Source organism: Eutrigla gurnardus (genome assembly GCF_963514095.1).
Source record: "Eutrigla gurnardus genome assembly, chromosome: 23".
Classification (NCBI taxonomy): Eukaryota; Metazoa; Chordata; class Actinopteri; order Perciformes; family Triglidae; genus Eutrigla; species Eutrigla gurnardus.
In genome coordinates, this window is record NC_139934.1 from 7,047,730 (window position 1) to 7,061,461 (window position 13,732).

The following is a 13,732-nucleotide window of genomic DNA, read 5'->3' on the forward strand; positions in this document are numbered from 1 at the left end:
CAATAAAATAATTCAAAATAAAACTATTTCCGGTTAAAAAATAAAATATATTTTTTTAATAGGACTTTATTCTCTATTCTATGCAAATAAAGACACATTTAAGTGGCTATCTGATGTATTCGCTGGATAATAAATTGTACTCTTTCGGTGGGAATTATGGAAATGAGGAATGCCGGTTTCGACTGGATACGGCTCAGGCTTTTATTTTTATATTTTATTTTGCATCCGGTATGTCGACGGCAGCTTGACTCAGCTATTGTGGACAGGTGGGCGGTGGACGCGGTTGGAGCGCAGTGCACCAGCAGGCAACATCGGGAAAACAGTCTACTGCCCCCTCCTGGTGACACATGAGTATTACAAGTGGAGGCAGCCTCCTTCGCTCACTTTTATGATTTAAAAAATATATATATATATATATATACGCGCTGTTGGCGTTAACGCTTTACACTCACCACCACGTATTATATTATAAGTATATGTTATATATATTTTTTTTTAAATAAAATGTTTATTGATTTGAATGGCGAGTTCACCGGTTCACCGACATGTCACGTCCGTGACGCGATTCAACTTCCGCTAGCGTTAGCGGCCGGTGTTTGTTGACAGCAACGCCGCCTAACACAATTCTACTGTGGTCTTTCCAATCGTGTTGTCTGGGCGAAATGGCATCATCCAACTCATACAAACTCAGGTGCTCCATCCCGGGCCACGAGATGGACGTCAGGGGACTCGCGTCCGCTTTCTTCCCAGAGGGAGCCTTCGTGTCCGTGTCCAGAGACCGAACCGGAAGAGTCTGGGTACCCAACTCAAGGTAGCTAGCATTAGCATGCTACTGACTTAACTCATTTTGATGGTTGCCAGGGATTTATTTTAGGTTCTAAGTCACTTTATTGCCAGGAAAGGGTGTCCTAACCAAGACAAGCAGCCATTTAATTAAAACCCACGCGTTAAGTTGATTACTAGTCAGACATCCGTGCTAACCACGGTAGCTAACTAGCCAGCGGTTTGCTAACGTTTACTCAAATTAGCTTTGTCATTCATTCAAATGCAGCTCTCCGTGTACACGTCGCGGAGGACCGGGAACTTGCTAGAGTTAGCCGGGTGTTATGTCGTTAGTCTGCTAATTAATTTACTTACCTTTCTATCCACACGAGCGACAACCACTTGTTCCCGAAACTCCGTCCTCATGCCTTTACTCTCTCCAACTCTCTCTCTTCCTCTCTCTCCTGTTTTCTTCACAGTCCAGACAAAGGTTTCACGGAGATGCACAGTATCTCCGGCCACTCCAATTTCGTGTCCTGCGTATGCATCATCGCACCCAACGAGACGTACCCTCGCGGACTCGTTGCCACGGGTGGGAACGACAGTAAAATATGCGTTTTCACACTGGATCAATCACAGCCCGTATTCACTCTCACGGGACACAAAAATACAGGTGAGCTGTGCCTCTCTCATTATTACATGGTATAATAAAAAAAAAGGTGTTTTCTGCTCTGTTGTTATCTTGACTTGATGTCAACATTTCATCCCCACAGTTTGCACTCTGTCTTCTGGGAAGTTTGGGACGCTTTTGAGCGGCTCCTGGGACACCACGGCCAAAGTCTGGCTCAATGAGAAGTGCATGATGACCTTGCAGGTACGCTGAGGCTTGTGTGATGACTGTGGCTGACATTTGCACTGTAAAAATATGTCTTGGTTATTGATTTAATCTCTGCTTGTTATGTTTTTACAACAGGGCCACTCTGCAGCAGTGTGGGCAGTGGTCATCTTACCTGAACAAGGGCTTATGTTGTCTGGGTCGGCAGATAAGACCATAAAGCTTTGGAAAGCTGGCCGCTGTGAGAAGACGTATACAGGTGAGAAAATCGTAAATTGTATCCTCCTTTCATGTCAACAATTGAGGGCCATCCAGAGACTTTATGTTTAAAATCCATGATTACAGCACAACCTGTTTGTCTTCCCTTTTAGGTCACGAGGACTGTGTAAGGGGACTGGCGGTGATCAGCAATACTGAGTTCTTCTCCTGCAGCAACGACACAAGTATCAGAAGGTGGCTGGTGACGGGCGAATGTGTACAGGTCTATTATAGCCACACCAACTACATCTACAGCCTAGCCGTCTTCCCCAATAGCCAAGGTTTGTTTGTGGTTTTTTCATATTTATAAGCATGGGGAATCTGCTTGGCGCTGGCTCAACACTGACTGATGCGTTCCCCTTAGATTTTATAAGCACGGGGGAGGACAGGACTTTGAGGATATGGAGGCAGGGAGAGTGCTCTCAGACCATCCGTCTGCCTGCCCAGTCCGTCTGGTGCTGTTGTATTCTACCTAATGGTGATATCGCCATCGGGGCCAGGTACGGACTCCTTCGTTCTCAGATGAACAGACAGTGTATGTAGTTGTGTGGATAACCTTGCTGCTCCTTTGCCCACAGCGATGGCATTATCCGCATATTTACGGAAGTTGAGGACCGCATGGCGAGTCCAGAGGACCTGCAGGCTTTCGAGGATGAACTCTCTAAATCCACCATCGACCCCAAGACGGGCGACCTCGGGGACATCAAAATGGAAGACCTTCCTGGAAGGGAGCACCTGAACGAACCTGGCAAGAACACTGACTGACGTTCACTTCATCTGTACATATGTGTGATGCTGAGAAAGTGCCAGTGCTATTTCTGCATCATTGTTTGCTTATTTCCCGAAGGTAACCGTGACGGACAGACACGTCTGATTAAGGAGGGGCAGCAGGTGGAGGCCTATCAGTGGAGTGTCAGCGATGGCCGCTGGATGAAAATCGGAGATGTGGTCGGCGGCTCAAACCAACAGACCTCCAAGAGCGTGATGTATGAAGGAAAGGTAAGACCGTCAGCTTATTGATGAGATGAGAGATTTGTGTCAAACTATCAATGACTCCCGATCTCCCATCAGGAATACGATTACGTCTTCACCATCGATGTGAACGAGGGCGGGCCTTCCATGAAGCTTCCTTACAATGTGGCGGAGGACCCTTGGCTGACCGCGCACAACTTTTTGCAGAAGAACGACCTGAGCCCCATGTTCCTCGACCAGGTTGCCAATTTTATAATAGAGAACACCAAAGGACATGAGGTGGGACCAGCCCAGCCCGCTGGCGGCGACCCGTTCACCGGTGAGGTCAAATAACAGACATGTGGGCTTGATTTTGATTAGTGGACATTTCCCTAAAGGTGTTTTATCTCTTCTGACAGGAGGGGCTCGGTACATCCCCGGGGGTCCCGATGAAAGGCCAGGTTTTGGAGCTGATCCCTTCACAGGTATAGTATGTTTACTCAAAGATTTGTCACAATCTGAACGCCAGCAGAGATGTTCTTTTGACAGCTTCTCCCCCGCAGGCTCCGGTCGCTACATCCCAGGGTCGGAGCCAAACCGCAGCGTTCCTGCAGGCGTGGCAGATCCCTTCACTGGTGAGTCATTTGTGGACCAGGGATTCATTTGGGACGGCTGTTCAGTGGTAGACCCATGTTTTTAATGCCTTAATTTCACGTTTTTAACTCGTTGCATCATATCGCTCCCTCCTCTGCAGGAGGAGGTGCCTACTCCTCGGCTGCCCTCAGGCAGACGGCAACGAACATCTACTTCCCCAAGACTGATGGCGTGACCTTTGAGCAAGCCAATTCCACACAGATCATGGGTGAGAAGTACAAGTACATGTTTTTTTTCCCTGTATCAGCTTTTTTTAGAGGGACAGGTTCTATGGAAACATATTATTTTCTTTTTTTCTGGGTGGGGCTCCGTTTGGAAAATGTGATTCAGAAATGTTTGACTGAAAATCTGATGACGGTTGTTAGTTGGATATTTTGTGCAGCATCGACAAAACGTGATCAAACCACAGATGAAGCAGAGTAATGTCTTATTAAATGATGTATAAAGACGTTTTTATGATGCTTATTTAGTCATGAATATTTAAGCGTGGTATCAAATGACATACTCTTTCCTCCCTAGCCAAGATAAAGGAGCTGAATGGAGGCGCCCCCCAGGAGCACAAGCTCTCCAATGACATTCTGGAAAGCCTTGAGAAGCTGCTGGTGTCCGTCTCTGAGCCCAACTTCTCCAAGTCTCCCCCAACCCTCCAAGAAATCAACCTGCTGTGGAAGGCTGCTCACTGGCCTGAAGGTACGACAGCGGCATTCAATTTGTTTTTTGTCTTTTGTGGATTGATTAATGGTTTATGCTAAATAACAGAGATTCAGTTGGTTGCAACCACACCAGCAGATGCAACATCAATGTCATGTTCCCTTGAGGTTCTTCAGTTCATCACGGGTCACTAACCGAACTCCCCTTCCCTTTCCCCTTGACTTTAGACATTGTGTTTCCCGTCCTGGACATTATGAGGCTGGCAATGCGCCATCCACAGGTTAATGAGAGCCTCTGTGGAGAGGCGGAGGGAGTGCAGCTGTGCAACCACCTGCTGAGCCTGATGAGGCCCGAGGGGCGTCCCGCCAACCAGATGCTGGCGCTGCGGACTCTGTGCAACTGCTTCAGCGGCAGGCACGGCCGAGTGCTCCTCATGACCCAGCGGGAGACGGTGCTGGCGCGCGCCGCCGACCTGGCCAACGTCTGCAATAAGAACATCCACGTCGCCCTGGCCACTCTGGTGCTCAACTACGCCGGCTGCCTGCACAACCAACCCGATCTGGAGGCCAAGGCCCAGTGCTTGTCTGTGGCCAGTAGAGCGCTGGAGACGGTACAAGACAAGGAGGCAGTGTTTAGGCTACTGGTGGCCTTGGGAACCACTGTGGCCTCTGACCAGACAGCCCAGGACCTGGCTCGCTCCCTGGGGGTCAACTCTCAGATTTCCAAGTACTCAGCAGTGTCTGATCCATCGAAGGTGGCCGAGTGTTGCCAGCTGGTTTTAAAAGAACTACAATGATTTGAAATAGAAAAGAAAAAAAAAAATAGCACTCGTTTCTTATCACTCTGTTCTGCTTAATCAGCTGTGGAGGAGACTTAAATAATTGTATGTTCTGGAATAAAAAACATTAAAGCTCTGCATATGGTTAATCTGTTTTTATTACTGCACCACCTTTCCAAAGCCCCTTAATTAGTCTGGTAAATGTGGCATTAAATGCATCCAACGGCTTCCAATTATGTATGAATATTAATACTTTAGCTGCCATGTTACACTTTCACTTTAGGAAAAACCAATAAAACATTACAGGCCAAATTAAATGCAAGTTGTAGCCGAATATCCTGACAGTTAACAGCTACTTATTTGGGGAAAGATTTCTATTTACAACAAAAACATTTTCTAAGCTTGGTAATTATCTCCATTGCTGAAGTGTTAAAATGACTAGTGGGATACTATCGAATAAAATAAGCCCACTTTTGCATTCCCAGCAGGTTGAATGAAGATAACACTAACCTCTGGACCCAAATTTAAAGAGAAAAACAGCAATGCTCCATATTTTAGAATTTTATTAAAAGCAGCTCATGTCTTGCCATTTTAAATAAAAACATTGAAACAAGTCAGTGGGTGACAAAGTAGGTTATTTTACAGCTATTAACAAATGTTACATTATTAAAAATCAGGGTAGACAGCAAGACGTAGGAAGTGGTTTAGATATGAATATAGTTAACGCTTGTCATCTATCGGGGAGAATGTGATGAGTTGTGGGAGGCTGTACTCCTGCTTCTTGGGGGGTGAAGGTGTCTCCAGTGTGTCTAGGTCCAGTGAGAAGACCTTATCCGTGTCTTCCACCGACTCTGCAGGCTTCACTTGCAGGTCTCTGTTCAAACCAGAAACCGTGAAATTCTCCAGAAGACACTCCGTTGTCCTTTTGCTGCTTTCCATGAAGGAGCCGTCGCCCCACGCCTGCTGGATCTGACCTGGATGATGACGTGAGGTTGGTGGGGATTCAGTCTTCAGGGAGGGGATCAGGAGCTCGTCATCGTCCTCACTCTTCATATCCACCTCTTCGTCGTCGAGGCTCAGCAGACTGTCGCAGCTAGACATCTCTGGGAGCGTTTCGTGGTCCAGCGTGAACTGGACCGCGCTGCTGCCCGTGCCACTCGGGCTGTCGAGGGCCTCGGTGTCGGAGGGTTCCCACAGACTGGATTTGAGGGAGACTCCCTGCTGGTCCCACAACACGCTGTGCTCATCGAGGGGGGAGAGCAACCCATGGACGCTGTCGTTGAACTTGGCCAATCGGACAATTTTCTCAGCCGCGTCTTCCTTAACAGCCTTGCGCCAGGAGCTCTTCACATCCAGAACTAAAATAAATAAATACATTTTGAAAGGGTAGTTTTATGAGGAAACATTCCAGTCTTCATGCCCTTCATCCTCTTATACAGAATTAATCTCATGACTTACTCAGGCTCTCAGGTGTACGTGGCAGCTGCTTTTTAGTGGAGAAGGGATCTCCATGAAGAGTCCCAAGAAGGCCCCCCAAGTCCAGACCTTTGAACCTGCCTTCTGTGGGACTGGCTGTAGTTACAGCATCTGCAAACTAACATACACACAGTCACTATAAGATCATATCCCTCACTTCACTCATTCCAGACGGGATAACACACAACAACAAAAAATCCATTACTATTAAAGTCAATTTACCTGATCAGCAAGGTTATCACATTCCATGTTTAAAATCCCAGTCTTGGTCCTCATGGGAGCCACCTTCTGGTGAACACTGGCCGTCTTCCTCACACTGGCCTAAAAACCAAGAACCGTTTGGTTAAATATGGTTTATCAGAAGAACTGATGCACATGAATCCAATAAACAGGCCATACACGTAATACTAGCCTGAGGAGGTGGTATTGATGGGGTTCTCAGAGGAGGGGGTACTGATGGGGTTCTCAGAGGAGGGGGTACTGATGGGGTTCTCAGAGGAGGTGGTACTGATGGGGTTCTCAGAGGAGGGGGTACTGATGGGGTTCTCAGAGGAGGTGGTACTGATGGGGTTCTCAGAGAGGGGGGTGGAGATGTGTCTAAAAGCCAGTCCAGAGAGGTATTCGCTTGTGATGATGCTGGAGTGGTGACCACAGGACTCTCAGTCCTCTCAGCGGTTGCAGTGAGACAGCTGTTTCAAACGACAAAAGCTTAATTTGTTAGCACTTTCCAAGTCAGCTCACTAAATACATTGATTTATACGTGGTGATGTGCAATAACTTCAGGTATTTTACAACGTATACAATGACACTACAAAGTCCACATGCTTCTGGAGTGTCTGCTCCGTATCTGTCCGTGGCGATTTCTCTCAATTCGCCTCGGTCATCAGAGAGCATGGATGCTGTAGGGAGGACTAGTGATGGACAGAGCACTGCTCAGGACTGGCCAAGTATCTGCCTCCCATCAGAAGCCAATACAACACATGCTTCAAATAGTACATGAAGATGCATTAAGCTAGACGACATTACCTCTCCAGGTTAGAAGAACCAGGGGGAATGCCTTCCTGGGGTTTATTCTCTGAAAAGGTGCAAGCAGCATGATTAGAAACAAAAAGTGCATTGTTGCGACAGACCCCCCCCAAAAAATAGTGTATGTAATCAGCTTTTGCTCACCAAGCAGCGTTGCAGGGTACTTGGCGAAGACACTACTTCTGTAACTGGCTTCAGCCGCCGGTTCAAAAGACAGCGGAGCCATTGGTGAGAGGAAGCCGAGAGCCTAAAAACAGCCCGTTAAACATTAAATAAAGAAATGCAGCTATAATTAAACACCAGTCGAGTTATTTGACTGTATTATGTAGCAAAACCCCAAGGACCACTCACAGGATCTTCATTCAGAAAAGAGACTAGGGGCACGTCTTTGAGAGTATCCATCCACTTCCTGTCCCACGCAGCTTCCATCTCTCCGATGGTACCCCTGACCTCAGGAATTTCTTCCTTGGAAATCCTTTGTCTGGGAAAAAAATATAGTTGTAGCACATCACACAGGTTGTGGAAAGTGTTCCCTATCAAGACAGGTCTGTGTATACCTGACGAGGTGGAGATTCTGGAGTGCGCGAGCCATCTGCTGACATTTCTCCTGCAGATGCTCAGGTCTGAGTTGAGGCTTGGGGACATGAGAGACCCGACAACGCTCCTCCCTCAGGAGCTGCAGCGCGTGGTTCGTCAGCTCCAACACACACAGGAGGTTCAGCTGACCGGCCTCATACACGTTCCCTGAACTCAACTGGAAAACATGCAAACACAAGCCAAGGCTACGGTGAGACTCGGGGTGATCGTCAATGATCCTGTAGCCACATTGACCCCATTATCTTCATCCTCACTTGATGTGGGAGCTGCTCAATCCTCTCCAGCAGACTGCGGGGAATTCTGAGGACTCGATCCGTCCCGTCGAGGATGTATTGATCTACATCCCCCTTCAAAACACTTTCCACTGCATGCTGTTCCTCTTTGGTAGTCGACAGCATTCCATCAACGTCCGACCACAACGAGCGCACCTGAGGACAATCAAGCACTTATGTTACCTCTTTGACGAATCAACACATCCTTAACACATGTGCTGTTTTGTGGGAAGTTTTCCAAATACAATATTACATACCCTGTTGGTCTTCTCAGCTAGAGAAGCCCCCTCCTGTGCAGAATCACTGCTGTGACGCCTGAAAGTTGAGAGATTGAACAAACTAGATTAAGTATATTGAAGGTAGAAGTATTGAGGAGGAAAAAGAAAGTATTACATACTTGAGTAGCTCATTATACTTGGCACCCTCTGCTTTGAAGTCCCTCATAGACTTCACCAGGAGCCTTCAAAACAGTGAAAATAAAGAAATTACTTAATAAAAGAAAAATAAATACATTTAATAGTATTAGAAACCTAACATGTGCAAAACACCCTTCTTACTTACTTTAAAGCTAGAAACACAAACCTCAAGAAGGTTCAACATAACGTAGCTGTCTGAGCACACGGTTGCAGTATGCATTTTTAAGCAGATATCTGGCTTGTGATAGCAGGGAAAGCACAGGTGTAATTGATGATATAGATGAGCTGGCTCACTGGCTTGGCTCACTTCCTGGAATGGAGTCATCGTTAATTAAATGATTTCCCCCTGTGCTTTTCCTGCCACGAGTCCAGAGTGTTCAAATGTCGTAGGACACGGATTGTCCACCTCCAGCAGGTGCCAATCAGCCTCATTAACCATAGGCTTACCAATCATTTAACAAGAAACAGATGGGGCTCGGAACAAATAGCCACTGAGGCGTGCAACTTCAAGAGCAGTGACAAAAGTATGGGGAAAAAATAGCTCACTGTAGTGATAGAACATAAAAAGGCATACAATATATAACCACACACCAAGAATGGAAGAAGCAGTAAAAATCATAGAAATATGTCTGTATACAAATGACAAATATCTCCCCACTTGGATCAATTAAGTATAATTTAAAATGGACTTCACTGGAGCTTGTATGTCTCAGGATGAACAAATGATCAATTATCAAATATCAATTTTCTTTTTTGCACCCAATTTCTGTCAAGCTGCCCAGATCGACCACCACATACTTACTGTGCTCGCCTCTGATAGTCGTGAAGAAAATGATCCTGATCTACTGCAGCTTTCAAAAACCTCCTATGGATCATGTTGAGCCTCTTCACTGCCATGTCCAGGGAGGAAGCAGGCATCGCCGCAGCCTCAGGAGCCCAACTGTCATCTGACAATGACAATATTCAAGATTAGGTCACCGTCTTTTGCGTCCCAACTCCATGTCAAATTAAATGAAACGATGCTTGGACATTGGTCAATGCTACCTGTGGTGAACGTCTTCATTTCCTGCAGCATGACGTGACTGGCCAGATTAAGCATCAAGCTGATAAACTTGTGGCCTCCGGGTGAGAGAAACAAGGACGCCACCACTCTGGATCCTGCATTTGCAGTTTCATCCTACACACAGTTCAGACATACATATAGTACATTAAAAACACAGACATTTGATGAGTGAGGCAAAAAAATGAATTTGCATAAAATTAAGCACCTTGTGCAAAATTTGCCTTGAAGCGATTTGCAGAAAATACAAAAAGAAAAAAGAAAAAGTGATTTCATGGTGAGACAGGAAGATTAGTGCCTGATTGCAGTGGATGCATGTCTATATGATTCATGCACCTTTTACGTTAAAACAAAAGCATTCTTCATCCAGAAACAAACATACATAAGTAGATGGAGACAATATCCCATTTGTGAGGACATAATTGAAGTATGAATGTAATCTGTGAACACTGGGCGGATAAAGAAGATGAAAATAATGGTAAAACTCAAATTCTTACCATTATTTCTTTCAGCCAAGCGCAGGTAACTTTGCGGAACTCCGCATCTCCTTTGTGGCACAGAACAGGCCAGCAGTGCCTAACCCAAAAACAAATAGTTATTTTTTTAGCAGTTAATCCTATGCACTTTTATGTGTGGATTGAAATGGTTGCTTATGTCTAGAATTACCTGTATGCCTCGTTAAATCGCGTCGGATTGAGTCTCTCCAACAGGAAATGGGTCACTATGTAAAAGGCATCCTTGTTGGGTTTGTCGAACATATTCCTTTAGGCCATAAAAGAAGCTAAATTAGCAAATGTCACCGGTTATGATATCACACTGTTTTAATATGTAACAGTAAACTTACGGGCCCAGGTTGATGTGTTTAACGTTGTTGGGTTTGCCACCGAGCGAAGACACTGCTGTGTCTGGTTGAAATCCGAGCCCAAGAAGAGAACACCACAGATATTTTCCATTCTTCTTCTGTAAAAGTACCGGGTTCGCCATTATTCCGAGATGGAGGAAGCAGCGTGAGGGGTGTCCGGCGGGACTGGTCAAGAAGCCAGCCTGGCTAACGTTGCTATTAAACTGCCAACCAGATAGATTAGCTGCTACCTACAAAGATCGTTGTATGCTAACGGTACGCTAGCTTTCGAAACTGTTTTTAGTTAGTCGTTACATAACTTACGTTTACCAAACTATTATCAAATGAACAATTATCGTCGAGGAACATTTACGAGAGTGTAACGAGTTGTTTCAGATATCTTACGTTTGAGTTCCCATTTGTTAAACTGTATTTTACAAAGTTTAGTCGGGAATACGACAACGCAACAGAAAGAACACAACCCGCCCTTTTTCCAATAAACACCCGGATGTTATTAACAGACACTTCCGGTGAATACCCCATAGACCAGTAGATGGCAGTGTGGGTGTATTTAAATATATGCCGAGTTTATGTATTTGTTCACTGTCAGCTCATATAAAAAAAACTATTGCAACTTAAATGATTTTATTTTCTGTTTAGTGATGATGGTTTATTTGAATGTTAAGAAGTTTAGAAACGCATTCGCTTCGTTACGCAAGGTTTGCTTTTTCACCGGAAGTCTGTTAATAACATCCGGGTTGTTATTGAAAAAAAAAATGGCGGTTTGTGTTTTTTCTGTTGTCTTTACGTATTCCCGATTAAGCTTTGTGAAAGTTAGTTGAACAAATGTGAACTTAAACGTAACATATCGACAACGAACACCTGTAACGGTTCCTACTTGTTAATTTGGTAAGAGTTCGTTAAACGTACCGGAAGCTCTCGATAGCCAACATAGACGACACTTTTTGTTTCTAATCATGCTGCTTGCACCTTTTCAGAGAAGCCTGCAGGGAATAAACCCCAGGAAGGCATTCCCCCTGGTTCTTCTAACCTGGAGAGGTAATGTCGTCTAGCTTAATGCATCTTCATGTACTATTTGAAGCGTGTGTTGTATTGGCTTCTGATGGGAGGCAGATACTTGGCCAGTCCTGAGCAGTGCTCTGTCCATCACTAGTCCTCCCTACAGCATCCATGCTCTCTGATGACCGAGGCGAATTGAGAGAAATCGCCACGGACAGATACGGAGCAGACACTCCATGAAGCATGTAGACTTTGTAGTGTCATTGTATACTTTGTAAAATACCTGCAGTTATTGCACATCACCACGTATAAATCAATGTATTTAGTGAGCTACTAAAATGAGAGCCTGACTTTGAAATGACTCATCCAGTCAAATAGTAGACGGATGCAGGATGATGTGCCGACTTGGCTCAGAGATTACAGCTGAGTCAAGGTCTCATAGTGAGCTGTTATTGGCTACAGATGCCATGACTCAGTATTGCTTCTACTGTATCTGAGCTGGAGGAATTGCAATTCACTGTTTTTTAAATAACAAATGTTTTTATGTCTGAAACAGCTGTCTCACTGTAACAGCTGAGAGGACTAAGAGTCCTGTGGTCACCACTCCAGCATCATCACAAGTGAATACCTCTCTGGACTGGCTTTTAGACACACCTCCATCCCCTCCTCTGAGACCCCCATCAGTACCCCCTCCTCTGAGACCCCCATCAGTACCACCTCCTCAGGCTAGTATTACGTGAATGGCCTGTTTATTGGATTCATGTGCATCAGTTCTTCTGATAACCATATTTAACCAAACAGTTCTTGGTTTTTAGGCCAGTGTGAGGAAGACGGCCAGTGTTCACCAGAAGGTGGCCCCCATGAGGACCAAGACTGGTTCAAATGGAGATCCCTTCTCCACTAAAAAGCAGCTGCCACGTACACCTGAGAGCCTGAGTAAGTCATGAGCTGAATTCTGGGCAAATGTATAAGTGGAAAAGAAAGACAAGATGGGCTTATTTAGAAGGGCATGAATGGTTTTTTGAACATGCATTACTTTTTTTTTTTCACAAGTTCTGGATGTGAAGAGCTCCTGGCGCAAGGCAGTTGAGGAAGACGCGGTTGAAAGAAGTTCAACGACAGCGTCAAAGGGTTGCTCTCCCCCCTCGATGAGCACAGCGTGTTGTGGGACCAGCAGGGAGTCTCCCTCAAATCCAGTCTGTGGGAACCCTCCGACACCGAGGCCCTCGACAGCCCGAGTGGCACGGGCAGCAGCGCAGTCCAGTTCACGCTTGACCACGAAACACTCCCAGAGATGTCTAGCTGTGACAGTCTGCTGAGCCTCGACGACGAAGAGGTGGATATGAAGAGTGAGGCCGATGACGAGCTCCTGATCCTCTGATAGATAAGGTCTTCTCACTGGACCTAGACACACTGGAGACACCTTCACCCCCCAAGAAGCAGGAGTACAGCCTCCCACAACTCATCACATTCTCCCCGATAGATGAAATGAAATGTTTGTCTTTTTATAATAAAATAATTGATAAGTTAATTATTTGTTTATTGCTGTTAAATAGCTTAGTTTTGTCACACCATAATTACTTTTTTGTGCTCGTTTTTATTAAAAAATGTCAGGACATGCTTCAATAAAATTGTAAAATCTGGATTTTAAAACATACACAAATTTTTACAGACATGTGCAGAATTAATAAGTAGGTTGAATATTGGCTTGTTAAAGAGTGATACTGGAGTTTTAATAGGCTGCTTATGTAACAAAAAAATACTAAAAATAATAATGAATAAACTATATAGCATCTTTCATATGGGAAAATAAATAAAGTAATAAGTAAAATACATGTGGAAAACTTCATTTTAATACATACTATAAATATAAATTGGAACATACAATATATTGGTATTCTGTTATTAAATAGTTATTGAGAAATGTTTGCTTTGTCTGCTATTCAATTAATAAACAAATATATTTCTGTGACCACCAATTACTTATTTTGCTTTATTTATTTCTATTTATGAACGTAAATAAATTGTTCCAGTGGTGTAAAATAAAAACAACAACAACAAAAAAACTTTATTGTGAAACTGAAAACATGTTTTTCCATGTAGGGGCCTGCTAGCGCCCCCTGTGGCCAGCCTCG

General features: G+C 44.8%; 2 protein-coding genes and 1 long non-coding RNA gene across 6 annotated transcripts; 2 read left to right on the top strand and 1 right to left on the bottom strand.

The window, feature by feature from the left end:
- Nucleotides 1–569: 569 nt before the first annotated feature.
- On the top strand, nucleotides 570–5,027 carry plaa (phospholipase A2-activating protein). The gene is made up of 14 exons (XM_084002874.1): nucleotides 570–811; nucleotides 1,242–1,435; nucleotides 1,536–1,636; nucleotides 1,736–1,856; nucleotides 1,969–2,136; nucleotides 2,220–2,355; nucleotides 2,434–2,603; nucleotides 2,703–2,854; nucleotides 2,927–3,146; nucleotides 3,226–3,291; nucleotides 3,370–3,441; nucleotides 3,561–3,668; nucleotides 3,980–4,150; nucleotides 4,339–5,027. Exons 1-14 carry the CDS (start codon nucleotides 663–665, stop codon nucleotides 4,905–4,907), a joined length of 2,397 nt encoding a protein of 798 aa, XP_083859000.1. The 5' UTR covers nucleotides 570–662; the 3' UTR covers nucleotides 4,908–5,027.
- A 415-nt stretch (nucleotides 5,028–5,442) lies between these two features.
- haus6 (HAUS augmin-like complex, subunit 6) lies at nucleotides 5,443–11,066 on the bottom strand. Of its 3 annotated transcripts, none has more exons than XM_084002280.1 (16): nucleotides 10,581–11,066; nucleotides 10,403–10,498; nucleotides 10,234–10,312; nucleotides 9,721–9,853; nucleotides 9,479–9,623; nucleotides 8,658–8,720; nucleotides 8,518–8,575; nucleotides 8,243–8,416; nucleotides 7,949–8,145; nucleotides 7,743–7,872; nucleotides 7,536–7,638; nucleotides 7,392–7,440; nucleotides 6,861–7,054; nucleotides 6,588–6,688; nucleotides 6,348–6,483; nucleotides 5,443–6,247 (listed from the first exon to the last, which is right to left on the bottom strand). In XM_084002280.1, exons 1-16 carry the CDS (start codon nucleotides 10,718–10,720, stop codon nucleotides 5,610–5,612), a joined length of 2,436 nt encoding a protein of 811 aa, XP_083858406.1. In that variant the 5' UTR covers nucleotides 10,721–11,066; the 3' UTR covers nucleotides 5,443–5,609. The 3 variants fall into 3 exon arrangements, with proteins under 3 accessions (XP_083858406.1, XP_083858405.1, XP_083858404.1); XM_084002279.1 differs by having other exon boundaries at nucleotides 6,807–7,054; XM_084002278.1 differs by having other exon boundaries at nucleotides 6,588–6,686; nucleotides 6,778–7,054.
- A 283-nt stretch (nucleotides 11,067–11,349) lies between these two features.
- Nucleotides 11,350–13,436, top strand: LOC311009207. Of its 2 annotated transcripts, XR_014596619.1 has the most exons (5): nucleotides 11,350–11,486; nucleotides 11,576–11,636; nucleotides 12,154–12,322; nucleotides 12,413–12,533; nucleotides 12,651–13,436. It is a non-coding gene; the product is annotated as an uncharacterized lncRNA (long non-coding RNA). The 2 variants fall into 2 exon arrangements; XR_014596620.1 differs by lacking the exon at nucleotides 11,350–11,486 and having other exon boundaries at nucleotides 11,515–11,636.
- The last annotated feature ends 296 nt before the right edge of the window (nucleotides 13,437–13,732 follow it).